Source organism: Mya arenaria, chromosome 8 (genome assembly GCF_026914265.1).
Source record: "Mya arenaria isolate MELC-2E11 chromosome 8, ASM2691426v1".
Taxonomy (NCBI): Eukaryota; Metazoa; Mollusca; class Bivalvia; order Myida; family Myidae; genus Mya; species Mya arenaria.
The window spans coordinates 9,248,362-9,267,814 of record NC_069129.1 but is presented as its reverse complement, the minus strand read 5'-3'; the positions used below and the strand labels follow the sequence as shown (position 1 = coordinate 9,267,814).

The 19,453-nt window shown below is 34.6% G+C and overlaps 1 protein-coding gene across 3 annotated transcripts in view; it reads right to left on the bottom strand.

Moving 5' to 3' along the window:
- The window catches only part of LOC128242864 (pyruvate dehydrogenase phosphatase regulatory subunit, mitochondrial-like), a 39,933-nt gene extending 26,935 nt beyond the window's left edge, over positions 1-12,998 (bottom strand). For 2 of the 3 annotated variants that reach the window (XM_052960258.1, XM_052960260.1), the window contains exons 1-7: positions 3,359-3,468; positions 2,858-3,042; positions 2,450-2,605; positions 1,981-2,114; positions 1,632-1,713; positions 1,276-1,357; positions 809-890 (exon numbers count right to left, since the gene is read on the bottom strand). In XM_052960258.1, coding sequence (XP_052816218.1) covers positions 809-890; positions 1,276-1,357; positions 1,632-1,713; positions 1,981-2,114; positions 2,450-2,605; positions 2,858-2,985 — 664 coding nt within the window. In that variant the 5' untranslated portion in view covers positions 2,986-3,042; positions 3,359-3,468. Of the gene's footprint in view, positions 1-808; positions 891-1,275; positions 1,358-1,631; positions 1,714-1,980; positions 2,115-2,449; positions 2,606-2,857; positions 3,043-3,358; positions 3,469-12,863 lie in introns of those variants that run through there. The other variant, XM_052960259.1, reaches the window with a different exon arrangement.
- Between the last annotated feature and the right edge of the window lie 6,455 nt (positions 12,999-19,453).

Below are 19,453 nucleotides of genomic sequence, written 5' to 3'. Positions count from 1 at the left end.
ATAAAGCATTACATAATGATTATACTCCAAGTGTGACCTTGAACTTTGTGGTAAGGTCAATGGTCTTGCAGGCGGCATGTCTGTTTATATACTGAAAACATTTGTCAATTTATTTTAAAATCCCTCTGAGCATGACAAAGTTTCAGTTATGTATATTCATACAAGCAGCATTTCATAATGATTAACCTGTAAATGTGACCTTGACCTTTGAGGTAGGGACATGGCTTTTGCAAGCAACAAATCATCTTTATGTACTGAAAACATGCACCAAGTAGTGTTATAATATCTTCCTGCATGACAAAAGTACACCCAAGACAGGGAAAACTGGCCAGATGTAGTGATTTGAATATGCTTCTATCTTCTGCTTGTATATAAATGGACATGAAGCATCACCTAGTGTGTTTTCTGAGAAGAAACCAGCACTGATGTCCTTTTGGGAGGCCATCAGAAAGGGAGATTTATTGAAAGCCAAAAGTCATGAATACATGGTGTATAAAGAATCAGGAGAAAATATGTTAAGTAAGTTTATGGCTCCTCAATCACAAACATTTCTGCAACACATAATTATGAAGACAGCATATCTGACGTCATAATTTCAAGTGACTGAAAATAGAAATTAATTCCACCCTTGCTGTGACATAACGGTGAAGGTCATTGTCACTTTCATGATGATTTAAGTTACTTAGCGTTTTAAAGAAATATAATGTTAAAAACAAGCCATTTCAAAATATACTGTATGCTCAGCCCAACATCTGCTTGTTGCTGTTCATATAACAATTGAATTACGAGACTCTGTAAATACGTATACCAAGCTGTTTGCTTTTCCTGGAAAATGTAGACACAACATCTGTGGCTGTAACAACACCATCATTCGGCAACCAGAGGGCACCCTGAGAAAACAGTGAAGCAAGATAGTCTAATAACTGGCAAAGCTGACATACCCTGTAGTGTCCTTTGTATGAATAAAGTGTTGTTGGAAATAGTTTATGCTTAATCATTCATATTAATCATATCAGTACAAAACAATTAATAGTTTACTAGCAAAATTACTTCTTTCATAGAACTTTATACAACATAAGTTTTTTCTTTAAAAAAATATTTAAAACATTGACCAAAACAATCATACCTCCATTCTATAATGAGCCTACGATGCTGTTTAAAGTATATTTTTTCTACGAAGAATTACAATGTATTATGTGTTTTAATATTATATCAATTTAAACAGTACTACAAAGACCAATCTGACATACATCTAGTTCCAATTGGTTTACCTACCTGAAGGTCTGTGTACTTGATATAGGGACATTTATCTTTGACATCCTTGGGCAGCAGTAACTGGGCCTCCTCTCCTATATAACTGAACAAACAAACAGCTTTCTGGAATCTGACACACAAATATCCCAGTTCTATGATAGCAAGGTTAACCTTAATGTTAAAAGTTCATGTCTGGTGAACCAATATTATATGTGTATCATTTGAAAGAACATTGCTTGCTGATATTCATATTACCAAAGTTTTTTGTAGTTTTGCCCTTTATTTCAAGTGACTTGACTGGTTGTTCAGATGGGTTACAGCAACTCTGCTATCAGTATACTTCAAACTAAATTATTGATAATAGTTAATTCCCTTACTTGAGCAATGCAAACTTCTTTTGCAGGGCGATCATTCTGTCCTTGCTCTGGGCTACTTCGAGGCTACCAACCCTCTTAAATCCTGAAATGAAGATTAGGGCTTGATCAGAATACAAACAAGACTGAAGATTTGGGCACGCTGTCAATTAAACTCTTTACAACTGTTTCAAAGCAGAATAGAATACCTACTGATGCTTCGCCATGTTAGACGCCCAAAATATGCAAAAAGTAAGAAAATTAGAAACTTAATACATTCACAATAAACCTGCTACGACAACTTCTATATGGAAAGCAATCGCAAAAGGGAGTCAAAAGCTTTTCTGTATTCATAAATGATGTAGCAGCCTACCTAATCCTCCATCTTCTTCGTTTTCAAATTCGTTGTAGAGTTCCCTGCTGTACTTGAGAAGTCTCATCATGTTTGGGTCATCTTTACCCACAGTTACGAGCCCAACGGAGTGCCATGTGGTACCACACCCTAGTCTACAATAGAGAACAGGAGGATATCAGTGGCATTTATTGCTAGTGACAAGGCCAACTAAACACCTCATTATGTCACATACTACGATAAAGAGGTTTTCTTGCAGTGTCATTTTGTATGATATTACACGAATACTATATTTTACTAGCCTTATCACGCTAGGGCATCCTCTGCTATTGTTACAAGGTCCATTAATTGTGACATGATGCCACCCCTGGTAACCAACACTTACTTGCATCAGTGCTTAAGTGCATATGATTCACTAATACTGTATTTTAAAGGTCTCATTCTGCTAAGGTAACACATCTCCACCCATCTACCCCTGGTGTCAACCTACCTTCCCTGTTCTAGCAACACAACATCTGTCCAACCCTTCTTGGCTAGGTGGTACGCTATAGACGTCCCGATCACGCCCCCACCTCCAATAACCACCTTTGCCTGGGACGGCAACGTGACTGATTCGCCATCATAGGCATTTCCATAGCAACGCTTACTGATGAAAAGAGACAGTAGATATATAAATAGAAACCATAATTAACACTTTTAAAAATTATAGAAATTAGTGAAGGCAATATTTGAAGAAGAATATATGCAACTTTACATGCAAAGATGCTAATACATTGTGCTATTATGGAAAGTATGCTTTCTGAAATTTCAGAATCCACCAAGCAGCCTTATTATACAGTTAGGACATATTTATTTATTTTAGATTGATTCATTAGAATGGATAACATAATTCACTCACCTTTGCAGTGTTTGCAGACAGCTCCAAGTAAGGCCCAGTCTACTGTTCACATTTTCACCAATACTCGCACCCAGTCTATGTTGACGTGCCCTGCAGCTGGTCCCTAGTAACTGTCGCCAGATCGCCATGGTAACAGGTTTAATTACCAAATTACTGTATCATGTTCAAACCTTGTTCCAGTGCACCTGAAAATAGAATGTTACAATTAAAAATACTTGTAGCCAATAATTATGCAACCATTGCCAATCTAATATTGCGTTCGTTTCAGTGTTATTTAAGTTTTTTAATTGTGCAGCTAGAAACAAAAAAATTAAATGACATATCCATTAAAAGTGCACTGTTAACAGAAAGGATAACAACATGCTTAATTGAGTATATAAGTTAACAATTAAAAGCACATTATTAAAGAATATTCTTAATTTATTCATAAAAATGCTGAATATTTCCGATAACAAATGCACATAAATATCAGCCACAAGGCTTAACATTAACTTCAGTTACCATGCGTAAAATTCTTGCAACTAAGCACAATAGAAGTGAGTTCATGTTAAACCAGCTGAAACTGCTATTTCAATTCAGATTTTGCACCCGTTATTATCTGGACAAGATTGAAATGTCTGACAAGGCATAATAAATAGGTGGCTTAATTAGGGGTTCATTATCTATGTCATTTTTAGGGGTTCATTATCTATGTCATTTTACTTATGTATACCATAGGTGGCAGTATCAATTCAAGGATGACACAAACAATTATTTGATACAATTATACCGGTATACATGATATATTTTGGGCTTAATGCCAATAGACATTAAAATATAGAAGGTTTATTATTAACCCCACAATAATTATGAAGGTCTACAAAACTGTTTTCAACCCTTGCAAAATACACCTCAAAATATCAAATTCTCCAAACAAAATGTCAGAGTTTACATATAACACGTATATCCCAGCCCATTTAAGCTGGCTTGGTTTAAAATCGCCAAATTTACTTTATATAAAGAACAACAAGTATTGCAAATGAATATATATATATATATATAGATGTAAAAAATAATCCCAGGCCGATACTGCTTTGAACTGAAGGCCAAGATTCAGTCATTTAGGCAAGGAATACTCCTAGGTTCATTTTGATCATATCCAATTCTCGGTCAATATTTTAATACCATAGCTCTAGTAATTATTGAAACAAGAAACAAGATCGTAACTCTGCTTTCTATTTTCTCAGTTGATTAATGAGAATAACTTACGATATAATTTATTCCCAGTTATGGAGCTACACATGTGCATATTGTCATAATAATTACAAACAACACAAATATGCTTTGATATGGCAGGGATGCAGGGATGGAACCCACAGCCCACGACCTGTCACTCTGCAGGTGAACTCTCTACTGTGACCCTATTCAAGCTAGTTCAATAGTGAGAGCTATATACTCAATACCCAGCTACATTATAAAGTGAACACATGTACCAAGGCTTAGGGACATGTCAATATCCATCCATGAGCAACAACATGCTGCAGTCAACCTTCAAATGTAAAAGAATCAGATCATACAAAAACTATGATAATGTCAGAGCATGTTCCAGGGTTCAAAATATTCCCTCTTAGTAAAGAAATGAGTTCTGAAGAAATATATCAGACGTAAACCATCAAATAATTGTGTGTGTTTTTTAACCTATTTAAACCTACAATATAGACCTTGAACACTTAAATATTACACAACTCACCCTGAAATGATAACACTATTTATATGATAACCTAGTTAAGTTTGTAGAAACAAAAACAAATACTCCTAGTTTCTTTATTTACAATGAATTTCATCAATGTATTAAAAATAATTTCATGTAGTCCTTGATGTAATTTATGAATGAATTAACTGTTTCTGTGACTATAACTTTCATGAGAGCACACCTACTTCAATTAATTGAAAAAATACACTATAATCATGATTTATATATATATATATATATATATATATATATATATATATATATATATATATATATATACACTTTGTATACAAATACCACAAATACCACATTCAGTCAAGATCTCTTGACTGGTGAGCGAATCTACAAATTGACTTCAACAACAGTCTTTAATTGTATAAAAATCACCAGCTGCAAGCATAACTGACCTAGACTAGCACTTAATTCGTTACTGCTAGCATAACTGACCTAGACTAGCGCCTTATTCGTTACTGCTAGCATAACTGACCTAGACTAGCACCTTATTCGTTACTGCTAGCATAACTGACCTAGACTAGCACCTTATTCGTTACTGCTAGCATAACTGACCTAGACTAGCACCTTATTCGTTACTGCTAGCATAACTGACCTAGACTAGCACCTTATTCGTTACTGCTAGCATAACTGACCTAGACTAGCACCTTATTCGTTACTGCTAGCATAACTGACCTAGACTAGCACCTTATTCGTTACTGCTAGCATTACTGACCTAGACTAGCACCTTATTCGTTACTGCTAGCATAACTGACCTAGACTAGCACCTAATTCGTTACTGCTAGCATAACTGACCTAGACTAGCACTTAATTCGTTACTGCTAGCATAACTGACCTAGACTAGCACTTAATACGTTACTGCTAGCATAACTGACCTAGACAAGCACCTTATTCGTTACTGCTTGCATAACTGACCTAGACAAGCACCTTATTCGTTACTGCTAGCATAACTGACCTAGACTAGCACCTTATTCGTTACTGCTAGCATAACTGACCTAGACTAGCACCTAATTCGTTACTGCTAGCATAACTGACCTAGTCTAGCACCTTATTCGTTACTGCTAGCATAACTGACCTAGACTAGCACCTAATTCGTTACTGCTAGCATAACTGACCTAGACTAGCACCTTATTCGCTACTGCTAGCATAACTGACCTAGACAAGCACCTTATTCGTTACTGCTAGCATAACTGACCTAGACTAGCACCTTATTCGTTACTGCTAGCATAACTGACCTAGACTAGCACCTCATTCGTTACTGCTAGCATAACTGACCTAGACTAGCACCTCATTCGTTACTGCTAGCATAACTGACCTAGACTAGCACCTAATTCGTTACTGCTAGCATAACTGACCTAGACTAGCACCTAATTCGTTACTGCTAGCATAACTGACCTAGACAAGCACCTTATTCGTTACTGCTAGCATACGTGACCTAGACAAGCACCTTATTCGTTACTGCTAGCATACTTGACCTAGACAAGCACCTTATTCGTTACTGCTAGCATACGTGACCTAGACAAGCACCTTATTCGTTACTGCCAGCATACGTGACCTAGACAAGCACCTTATTCGTTACTGCTAGCATTACTGACCTAGACAAGCACCTTATTCGTTACTGCTAGCATTACTGACCTAGACAAGCACCTTATTCGTTACTGCTAGCATAACTGACCTAGACTAGCACCTTATTCCTTACTGCTAGCATTACTGACCTAGACTAGCACCTTATTCGTTACTGCTAGCATAACTGACCTAGACTAGCACCTTATTCGTTACTGCTAGCATAACTGACCTAGACTAGCACCTTATTCGTTACTGCTAGCATTACTGACCTAGACTAGCACCTCATTCGTTACTGCTAGCATAACTGACCTAGACTAGCACCTTATTCGTTACTGCTAGCATTACTGACCTAGACTAGCACCTTATTCGTTACTGCTAGCATTACTGACCTAGACTAGCACCTTATTCGTTACTGCTAGCATTACTGACCTAGACTAGCACCTTATTCGTTACTGCTAGCATAACTGACCTAGACTAGCACCTTATTCGTTACTGCTAGCATAACTGACCTAGACTAGCACCTTATTCGTTACTGCTAGCATAACTGACCTAGACAAGCACCTTATTCGTTACTGCTAGCATACGTGACCTAGACTAGCACCTTATTCGTTACTGCTAGCATACGTGACCTAGACTAGCACCTTATTTATTACTGCTAGCATACGTGACCTAGACAAGCACCTTATTTCCTACTGCTAGCATAACTGACCTAGACTAGCACCTTATTCATTACTGCTAGCATTACTGACCTAGACTAGCACCTTATTCCTTACTGCTAGCATTACTGACCTAGACAAGCACCTTATTCGTTACTGCTAGCATTACTGACCTAGACAAGCCCCTTATTCGTTACTGCTAGCATTACTGACCTAGACATCGTTACTGCTAACTACAAAGTTCATCATTGTGTGCTAGTCCAAGCCCTATTCCAGGATCATGCAATACTTAAGTCAGCTGACTTTGGTAACCTCCATCATGGAAGAACTGGTATCAGATAATTATCATATGCTTTTAATTCAATCCAATTTTTCACTACTGTATCACTAATACATGTACGTATTGTAAAATATGAATACAAAAAGTAATGTGTTTGGGTTGCGAAGGGGGGTAATGGGTTTTGCTACACTTGACTGTGTGCAATGTCACTATTTACAACTTAACATAAATGTTAAAATAATTTCAAGTGATTATTTGAATATTTTCTTTTACATATAGCCAAGGTTTATATGTTTCTACCCCATTTACACTGACAATGATAACTCCAAGGCCATGACAGTCTTTTGACTTTTTATCTTCAACAAATAGACAAGATAAAAAAGTGTTTATCACAAATTTATAGCCCTGATGTTAAATTTGAGCACAAACATTTCTTCACTGCTGTGACACTACTACATTCACCTCCAGTTTTTATTTTGTAACCTTTTTCACAAATATTGGACTAAAAATCAGGGCTTTTTCTGCCCATTTTGGAAAAAGTCCTTTGACATTTTGGGAAAACTTGTGTCGCGAAATATGCCAAATTTGGGAAATTTTACAGTTAAATGAACAAGCTTTCCAGTCTCCTGCGAATGAGGAAATTATCATATATTAGTTTCTTTACCCTTTCAAAGGAACTGAAAAGGCTAAAATATCAATTGCAATAAATCATGACAGATAATATTTCATACTGATCTCTGAATGTGATGAAAATCAATGATTTCTGAATTCAATTAGCCCCAAAACTTTACATCACATAATTTATTATGATGTTGAATGAACCAGTACATGTAAAAAGTCATTCATACTTTGGATTGGGATTTTTTTCAGAAGATTGGGAAAAATATCTTATATTTTGCTTTGTGAATGCATCCATTAGTCGAACCCGTGGGCACTATAGAAAAAGGCCTGAAAATTCACAATCCTTAAGAAAACAAGAGGTGTCATAAAGACAGTGGGCTCAACAGTACTATTCTGCTGCTTTCAAATTTAAGGATTACTTAAGGAATGAATTGCGGGGTTGATGTCATTATCGGGGTATGAACGCAATTGGGATGGTCAAAGTTTGACCAGCCCAATTGCATTCATATCCCCGATAATGACATCAACTCCACAATACATTTCTTATATTTACACCAATAGTTCATTATTTCATTCAAGAATTTTTAAAACAATACTGCATTTCATTTAAGAAAACCTTTCAGTAATCCTTTCTTACACATTCTGTAAATGGAACAACCTGACTGTAACCAGAAACATTTTATCAAATGACGTTACAATAACACGGAAAAAGATAAACCACTTAAAATCACTTTTAAACATAAAATTGAAACACTTATGACAACAATACATGTACATTTAAGATATCATAAATCAACACTTTCTAAAATGTTGATCACTGGATGTTGACTTGCTGAGACAATACAAACAATAACAAGATGAAAATTTTCATGTATATTGTTATGCGATGAATTGCGATCCAAACATATCCGAAGATGTTGCGTTCATCGGATGATGACCGCAATTCAGTTCATTTAAGGAATGGAAGTTGAGTTGTAAATATAAAGTTTTGGTGAAAGTAAAATTAGATAACATGCAAAATCTTAAAGCTGCACTCTCACAGATTGTCAGTTTTGACTTGGTTTAGGGTTTCAGCAAGGTTTTAAAAAGGACTGGGTGCTGCATAAAAGGGACAGGGTGCTGCATAAAAGGGACAGGGCGCTGCATAAAAGGGACAGGGTGCTGCATTAAAGGGACAGGGTGCTGCATAAAAGGGACAGGGTGCTGCATTAAAGGGACTGGGTGCTGCATTAAAGGGACTGGGTGCTGCATAAAAGGGACAGGGTGCTGAGGGACCAAAGGGCACACTGTATCGGGCAGTGAATAATTAAAGCATTATAAATTGCATGGAAAATGTTAGAAATTGAGCTTATTTGAAGAAACATTATTTTTCAACTACTAAATATGTAAAGTGTGTTTGAATTTATATCATAATTCAGGTTTAAATCAAAACAAGAGAATTTTTTTATTATCTTAAGCATTTGACTATTTGAAAGCAGGGCAGAAGGGTGTTTTCAAAAAAGGACAGGCTGCAGCGCTAAAGCCCTCAAGCTAAAACCCTATTGGTTATTCAAGTAGGTTGGATGGTTGAGTATTGTTTATAAAGTCTCAATGCAATACATCAAGTATTTTATTATTTACATTATATGCATGATAAAGTTATTCAACTGGATTAATGCAGTAGCTTGGATAATTGGATAGTAGGGAGCACATGTCTAAAATTTCAATGCATTATATGATGTATGAGCTGAAATATTGACTTAAATGTGGTTACATGCAAAACCTTAACCAGAATTTCTGAGTCAAATAATCTAACTTGGCTGTTCAAGTAGGTTTGATGGTTGAGTTGTTGTAACAAGCCTCAATGCAATACATCAAGCAGTTGTTGAGATATTAACCTATGTGTGCTTACATGCACACCCTTAACCAGAATTTCAAAGTTGAATAATATATAAAAAGGCTTCTAATTGGCATTATTTTCAAATAGTGTTATCTAACTTAATTAAGTACAGTCGAACCTCGTTATGTCGACTTTTTCGGGACCTAGTGAAAAAAGTTGAGATAACGAAAAGTCGACTAATCCGAATTACAAAAAAAATCACCAATCCCAACACGTTTGAGTTGGATTGTCCGATGTTTACATCCACAATTGAACGATCTTGTTAAATATTTTCGCCGTGAAAACAGCAAACTTATTATTGAAAAATAAAGTGAAACAAAAGAAGAATTATTTGTGTCAAATTTATTTCTTTTGAATTTATGGATATCTAATCAATAAAATGTTCATGTTTTATACAATACCAAAGAGCTTGAGCAATAAATGTCTCTTTAATTAAATACATAAACAAACAACTTTTATTATTCGCACTTACCAATTACATTTTTGTATCCCCCAATTATGACATTTTTTATATTATTGACACGCACGGTATTTTGCAACATGCCGCAAACCGTCATGAATATTTTCACACCTACGTCTCGATCTACCGTTAGACATAAAGAACATAGGAAATGTGTGAAATTCGACTACTGGGACTGAAAAACGAGGTCGACATAGCGAAAAAGTCGAGATAAAAAAATCGACACAAACAGATTTATTTTATATAGAATAAGAAGGAATAAATTTGGGACCGGAAAAAAAGTCGACATAACCGGAAAGTCAACTTATCCGACGTCAACATAGCGAGATTTGACTGTATGTTGGATTATTGGAAACATCGAAAGTTTCAATGCAATACATGATGTATTTGCGGAGATAATAAGTTGAAGGTGCTAACATGCCAAAACTTAACCAAGGTGTGACGCTGAAGCCACTGCCGAAGCTAGGGTGAGTAGAATAGCTCTCCTTATTTTTCAAATAGTCATGCTAACAAGAGGCCCTTATGGGCCTATGCTCTACTAGCATGGCTCTTTTGGTCGTTTTCAATTAAAAGCTTGTAACCATATGTTTCAAAGTGTGACAATCACTAAAACAACAGCGATGTGTTAGACCTGCCAACTGAGAGATGAAACTGTTTAAGCGATGGGTTTAAGAGACGCTTTAGGTCCCCGGTTAAAAGGGAGCGAAGCATCCTGCTGCAGACACAAAACTGGTTTTTTAAAAGCTCATTAGACTTCAAATTTTAAGCAACCTGGAAATTTTGATACTTACAACAAATAAAATACATCCTATGTTTTCAGCCAATAAAATTGCAGAAATGCAGTCATTAGGTACTAGGCTTGATAAAAAAGAATTTCAACTTTCGCGGGCGTTAAAAGGACTGCCTACTGCCACTCATCGGATGCATACTACTTGCATCATATTTTGTGTTGTTGACAATGGGTCAGCCAATGAGGTAGTATTCCAATACAGTAAGATGACATGACATAATATTTTAATGATAAAGAACGGCTTGTTCTCTATGCTCGCTTACCCATTCTTAATAACTTAAAAGTTAATTCATGTTGTCTTAATATTACATAAAGAAACAACCAAAAGCAACAAGTTAATTTTTTAAAATCAGTGAATTTTTTTTCGGTCCCTAAAGCTGCGTAAATCTGAGGACAAATTACATTCCTGTATAATATACAACTCTCTGTTCAAAGTTGTCTTCCTTGACTTTTAGTCATTTTCAATTCAGAGCATGTAACCCTTGTTTCAAAGGATGACAAACACTACAATGATACATAACTCCCTGTACAAAGTTGTCTCCCTTACAAAATGATTTTGCATTTCAAGGGCCATAATCCAGGCATACATGGGCAGATCTGGCAAGTTTTGAGCACTAGTTGGCTAGGGTGGTGAATAATTTTCACAATCAATTGCAGGGTCTAAAAGGCGCACAATAAGATTGATGTAAAACATTTTTATTTTATTTTAATGCATTATCATGTTCAACTGATTTGACTTTAATGAATAAAACAAAAAGGACTTGCCGTAGGTACAGATAAAAAACATTAGCCGTAAAGTTTATAAATATTTTTTACATTTATAGCTAGGTGACCACAAATTTCCCAGTTGAAAAGTGCCAAAACATTGCTTATATAACATACTGGTTGAGAAGCAGTTTCCGACAGTTTTTACAAGTGTTTATTGATTTATTCATACGTGTTAAAATTCCTACTAAAATTGTTCACATTTTAGATAACTACAGCTCAAGCTGCTATTGTTGATATATTTTTCACATGTGTGACGTCACATATAGTGTATCTAATGGGGGCGCCAAGAGGGTACGTACACTGTTCTGATTAGCTGTTGACGAGAAGCAGTTTCCGACAAATCAAATACGCGGCAGATTTTAGGTGCCTATTGTGTGTTTTTTATCCATTTATTCAATATACTAAATAGAAGACTATAATACGAGAATTATTATTTAATTTTTCAGCATTTACCAAAAATTAAACCTAAAAACTTACGCCAGTCAATCATCATTCTGGAAATCAGGCAGACACTAAATATCAATGATATTTTGTTTCATTTCTAATAAGAACTTGTGTTTGTAATCATTTTAGTGAATGTGGGTGTGAAACTAGCATGACAACAGTGTTCACAAATATGTACACAATGATCATCGTTTGTATAAGTCAATTAAGGACAACCTTGTAGCTATTCATAGATATGCAAATTAGGTTCACACGCATGCGCAATGCGCTGCGCGTGACGTTCCCCCACGTGCAAGTTTGTGTACAAATTGAAAAATAAACATTAAATAATAATAAAAGTTATTTACGTGTCTCGGTAAAAACTTCAACTTTTGATTGCCTAGTAACCATATACTTGAATTGCAATACCTTCTTTATGAAGATCAAAAGAAAGTACGCGAAATAGCGATTTGTCGGAAACTGCTTTCCGTCGGAAACTGCTTCTCAATCAGTATAATGTTTTAAATTTCATGTGACATGTGTTTCCCACTGAAAGTGAATGCCTGAGTTATGAATATAACTTAAAGGGTACTTGACCCAACCTCAATAGGGGATATGGCCTGATAGCATATATAATAGGCACCGAAAATGCGAGAGCAGGTGTTTATTTTTTTCTTATTGAAAACGGTGTCTCACTCTGTGTTGGTTCAGACTATTTGATTGAGCAAGAATATAAAAGTTATCACTCTTCGTCCGAATATTTATAATCCGAAATTTAAGCAAGTTACTAAAAGACGGAACACATCAAAGCAGTTTTACCGTTATGTATCGGTTGGTTTCATCTCGAGATTTTGACTTTTAAATAATTAATTTGTGGACGCAAACGCTGATTTGAAGGTAAAATTAACGCAAAAACATGCTTGCAACGAAATCGATCTTCAGTGCCCGATTTAGTCAAACCGTATATTGTGTAAACGGTGGAAATCATACGAGTTGTAGGTTCGTTATCAGAATATATAAAATCACAAATTTTCTTATTAATTTAATTTTCTTAAAGAATATTTCGGTATGCATCTACATTTTCATTATTATTTATACATGAAACCTTTGAAAAGTTCAAACTTTTATAAAATACATTGAAATAAGATTACAAAAATATATTAAATCTCCGGTTTTAAACAAACTCAAACGAATAAATTACACAATAATATATGTACAAACAATGACGCTTTAAACACGAAGTCGGAATAATGGTGTAATGATAAACTGTACAAAATCGCCAAGCATTAGCAATATGTTATGAATTCAAGCAAGTTCAATTTATATACACACAAGTCTAAATACCGTGATATAAGTTAGTTTTTCTCACGAAAGCGTTGCAGGAGTTTTACATGGCTTTAAATAAGTGTTGATATCAAGGAACCGCCTCTATATAATAGGATGAAATGGATCCGTTTTGCTTCTTTATTACGGAGTTTTCATGGAATTGGTTTCGGCTTGTCCTTCTACCACCGACGGGAATTTCGTCGCTGGAATACTCTTCTGCAAAACAATGGATTTTTATTTGTATGCGATGGTAGTATTGACTTTTTAGACTCAGAAAATTTATTTCGTTTAAAAAAATTATTGAGCCAAAGTCAAGTTCACAACATGCCGACATAAACTACATATTTTATATATTAAACATTAACATCCTATCATAGTTGAACTAAGCACATTTTAATACAATTTGTTTTCACCAGATTTTTCTAAACGTAGCAGTTTGTATCATAGTGACAATTTATAAACTGTTATGTTATTTCTTTTTGTTGATATAAGTCTGAAAAAAACGGGGAAGGCCGATTTATAACGTTGAAATAACTTTTGGCCCAACGCTTTTGTATATTTATACATATGTGCTGAAATATTTGCATTCGAATGTGCTATATAAACGTGTTTATATATATATGCAATAAAATGATTAAACCAATTTTATATATCAAGGTAGGAACGTCAGAAATAAACTTATAAAATTCCTCTCTTTGTATAAAACGGCAGACAATCTAATATTCATTATTTTGCCAGCTTTTATTTTGTATTCGAGACGCATGATAGAGTCACACGTGTAACATCAAAATTGCTCATTCAGGACACAGTATACATGATAGAAAGAATATACCTTCTTTAAAACACAACTTCATGAAAATATTAAAAAAAAGTTATATCATATTTTAAAGTAATTTTCTTTATGAATTGCTACTAGTTAAATTAAAACTTAAAAGGCTAATTATCATATATTCGATCGTTAATACTCTTCCTAAAGTATGATCAAGAAAGTATTGATACATGAAAGCATCGCCACAAAACCAACCTTCTCCAGCTGCCCGCCCTGCCCGCATAACGGTCCGGCCCCAATCCGGAGAAGAATATGTCCAGTTCGCTACCAAAACCGCCCATGTCAGTTTGACCATTGGGACCAGTCCGGAAACTTAACTGATGGAAACTAGGGCTGTTCTCTAGTGATTGAGCTGAAATTTAGGACAATATTTTCGTTATGTTACGTAGAACGTGGATAGTATTAAGGTATAGAAAGCCTGAACGACAGGCTTTTCGCTATTGCTTTTTGCTCGGATATTGGCAGGCGATGAACGGGACGAAAAGCAACAAGCATTTAGCAAATAACAAAAAATCAATTAGAAAAACGCAAAAAAGCAACAACACAAAATTCATTTAGGGAAAAGCAAAAACGGCTACAATGAAGACAACTTGGAAGAAACGGCCATGGACTCGACAAGACTTAGTAGCAAAAGCATAAAGTAAAATCATGTCGGTTTCCTAAATTAAGACACACTATAAAACATCTCGATCTGATATATCTGTATGAAGATCGTGCACTTAAGTCAGATTAAATAAGGTCTAATTGCTGAATTTAGTTTCTTTTAAAATCAATGCAGAAAATATTTCCGTACAAAAACCAATATTTTACTTTATAGTTCATAGAAAATAGAATATATATCTAAACTATTACAAAATGAAAATAGAAAGAAAAAAATATACAAATTTATGAACATAATACATTTTTTTAAATATATGGACAAATGTAATTTTGTCTCAAATAGTAAATAGTTACCCAGATAAAATAATTATTTTTTTTATTAAATAACTTACTGTTTTAAATGAATAAATAAATGCCTACCATGTGTTAGTTGGGCGAATGCTAGCAGGATTGCAGCAATGCACGCTCCAAGAATGGTCACCGGGTTCATGTTGAGCGTTGAAAGATGAGCAAGCGATGCAAGCCTTGGATACGATCTGGAGAACCAGCCAACAAAGGGCTCTTATATAGCCATGTCCTTACATGAATCCAGTTCACGTGTAGCGGCTGGGCCATATATCATAATTGATCGAAGGATCGGCCCGCGACAAGGTAATGACGTATGTCCGTACTTCCGTTGTCCAAATGTAGGCCGACACGAAACGTTCGATCACCTCTTCCAGAAAGAAGACATTTTTTTGGAAATTTACGAAATAACCAAATAGATTTTCAAACGCATTCTGTTGGAATTTAGAATATTTCTTATTTCCTTAATCGCATTGCAAAAATCATATAATGTTGTGTAGCGTTCATTAGCTATGAAGATAAAAATCAAATTGCATACATATGGGTTTCTTTTCTGCTGATCAAGTATTAATTATGACATGAAATTGATCAATTACATGCATTTAATTGTTTCGGTTAGTTAAAAGGTTGTGTCGAATAGAAAGTTCGTCATTTGTGGTACAATCTGATATAATGATTCAAAGTTAACTAGAAAAATCCATTAACTTAATTGTCAATCAAAGAGTTTTACATCAAAATATGTCTAAATGTAGTTGTACTAAATTGAAATGTCAACAAGATCAGGTAACGAGACCGTGTCAGGTGTAAGTTGGCCAGTTTTGTTTTTACTATTTGAAGAAAGAAGCACTTATAAAATGGGTTAATAGACTACATAAAGGTCATATACTCGATATAACGCAGGTATGCACAATCAAATCTTATACATTTGTAGTATGAAAGTTACTTAAACTAGACCAGCGTTGTTGAGGAGGAGTGACTCGGCTAGTCCATGCAGTTTCATTTCGAAAACAGTAAAAGAACCGTGGACCATTCTTTCATCGAACCTACTGACCCAGTCATTATTTGACCAATATGTTAGCGCTGAAAATAATGAATGGTCAATGAATTGATTAACATGTGCAAGTTCATTCATGAAACATGTTGGATGGTCAGCAGTGACACTGTAATGCAATGGTCAGTACATGATATATGACATGTTGACATGATGTTTCTGTGTTTCGGAACACACCTTTGGAAGGCGACTATAAACGGAAATAACCCAGATAATAACTGACACATAGACTGCCTGAATCGCATTCAGCTTAAACAATACGTGATCTGAAATTGCTTATATATATATATATGGTACATATACACTGACATATCGCCAATATACATATTGTAACGACCACCAATTACAATAGAGAAAGAGAAACCAGCAACAAACAACAACGACAACAACAACAACAACATTTATTGACTAACAGTTCTACAAAAGCAATATCAGACAAGTAATGCAAAATCATTTTTTTAGAATAAAGAGTAATGTCCAATGTCTAAAGGTTCACAAGATATCTTCACTAATCCTAGTATGTTTAATGTCCACTGAATTAAATCCACATGAGCTATTGAATACACTACATGTATATGAGCAATATTTAAATCCAAAAACACTTTCTAAACAAATCACACAAAAGGTTGACATGTATAATTATTTAATTAAATCCAAGATTTTTAAAAATACTCTAGCACTGTTGAAACTGTTATAAAGACTTAACTTTTCAAAGAATCTTTAAATGACGACGGACCCAAGTTCAGAGAAGTTTGCATTTATAAACCAAGTGTATACGAATGTTCCAGAACTTCCTGCAAAAATCAAATTCTTTAAGAGTCTTGTTTATTATAAAACTTCTATACTTGGTATAAATAGAACATTACAGAACATTCTGAACAAAACCTGATAAATACATTCTAAAATATCATATGTGGAAAACATAGTTTGCTTTATGTAATTTATTTAACTAGATTATTAAACAATGAAATATTATATTTAAAATACATGCACAGGTAACACTTAAAACGTTTTTTGTAATAGAACGTCCTTTGAAAATGCATGTTGTTGAAAATGATTTTGGAGAGCGAGTATGACATATACATTAAACTACAATATTTAATTAAATGACACAAATATTATTTACACGAGACATTTACTAACATCTGTTGATTGAACACAATACAAACGAGACAGTGCATCTGGAACAAAACTATCCCTTTCGTTTATATGTTTAATTTCAAGATTATGTTCCTGCAACAACAAAAACAACCTAAGCAACTTTACTTTTTTATTTTGTGTAAGTAACTGTGGGCATTGTGATCACGGAAGAAAACACGAAGTCAAATAAACTTTAAAATGTCGAACAGCAAGTCAAAGAACAGTACAATCTTTTTTTCTATTGTAACTGATTTCTCAAATATGTTTGCTAAACCTTTCAGAAAAGTAATAAACTGAGCGTTCAACTTCGTTATCGCGCCTTGTATCAATGCATTACCTGCGCATGCACCAATGTCACATCTACAGCCAACAGAATTGTCAAAACCTGGTTCCAAGAGAAATAGTGTACTTTTGAGTATAGTTTTCAGTCCGTCTAAAGCATTTGCCCTTAGTCATGCCAAAAGAACTTAGATTTATTATTATTATTATTATTATTATTATTATTTTTTTTTTTTTTTTTTTTTATTGTTGTTGTTGTTGTTGTTGTCGTCGTCGTCATCGTCGTCGTCGTCGTCGTTGTTGTTGTTGTTGTTGTTGTTGTTGTTGTTGTTGTTGTTGTTGTTGTTTAAAACTGTTCATGGACATGGGCGGCCATTAGCTACATTGTTAACATAAGACTTTATAAGGCGGTATTTTCGGAGTAATGTGTATAGTGCAATAGAAAATAATGAGAATGCAGAAATCACGTTGCTTTCAACTGTCAGAATTAAAGTTACCATAATTAATATAAAGTTTACCATGATGTGAATCTGTGAGATATTTTTGATAAAGTTTAAAAAGCGCATACATTTCTATCGAAATAATAGCAAACAGTTTTTTGGTTTTTTAGTGTTCATTTTGGGTCATATTTTGTTTCATAGTTTGAGGAAATACCTTTTTGCCATAAAATCCGTACTAACATTACACTGTCACATCTCAAATCTCTCAAATCTCAGACTCGTCGTGTAAATATAACTACTGTACAGCTTAAAAGGGGCAACACGTTTGCTATGTTTATTAAGCGTCGGCTTTAAGCGGATTTTAATACTTTAGTATACAACCTACTATATTCAGCCAATGAATTTGCAGAAAGGCACTCATTAAGTGCAAGGCTTAATTATTAAAATCATTCTGAACAAGAATTTCTAATGTATTGATATTAACAGAAATAACAAATAATCAACAAATTGACCACAATTCTTAAGGTGAACGACCTGGGCGGGCATCATGTGGTAGTTTAAACACTGGAACATCAGTATGATGACAGGGATTGTGAAGAATGACTGAGTGTGGTCGTTAAAATTGGGAACTGTAATTGGATAATGGAGAAAAAAATGTGTTTGTTTAGAAAAAAATAGCAAAGGACTAAAGAAAACCTTCCAATAAAATGCTTTAGCAAAGATGCAAATGTATAGCCGCTTTTTGCGATTATTTTGAAAACAGTGGGTGAGTAATTGAATTGGATTTTTTTTATTGATTTGACTTTCTTTAACTTGAGAGAAGCGATTAAGATATGTTTATGTCAATGGTTGTTATTGTTTTTGGTCCATTTAGTTTACTGTTGTTTGCCCCCCGGAATGGCATCTATAAGTTAGATGACTAGATCTTACTTCTATTTACCCGAGAACACGATAGATGGCTGTGTTCCATCACTTGTTCTCAGATATATACGAAACAAAACATGTATGAGAAGTTTTCATCGCAATCTGCTGACGAATTATTAAACCATGATTTGACCGTTGATCAAAAACTCAGTCAAACAAGTTTAATATAAAGGCAGATTAAACTACATGGATAAGCCGGCCATTACGCGGCTTGTCACGAAGAGACTAAAATCCTGTAAAAAATAGTTTTCATATCGAAATTCCGTGATCACTGTGATTTTGTACATTATGATAACAGTAACTGACCGAAGAACGTAACACGTATTTGTATACTTGGTTTATATAAAATACCTCCTAGTGTAGTTTGTACCTTCGTCGCGTTTTTCCTCTTTAACCGTTTTTAACTATGGACGTTTTTATAAATAACAGCGGCGCTTAAGAAACGAGTAGCTTCCCTTAGTTAAAAAAATGCCAT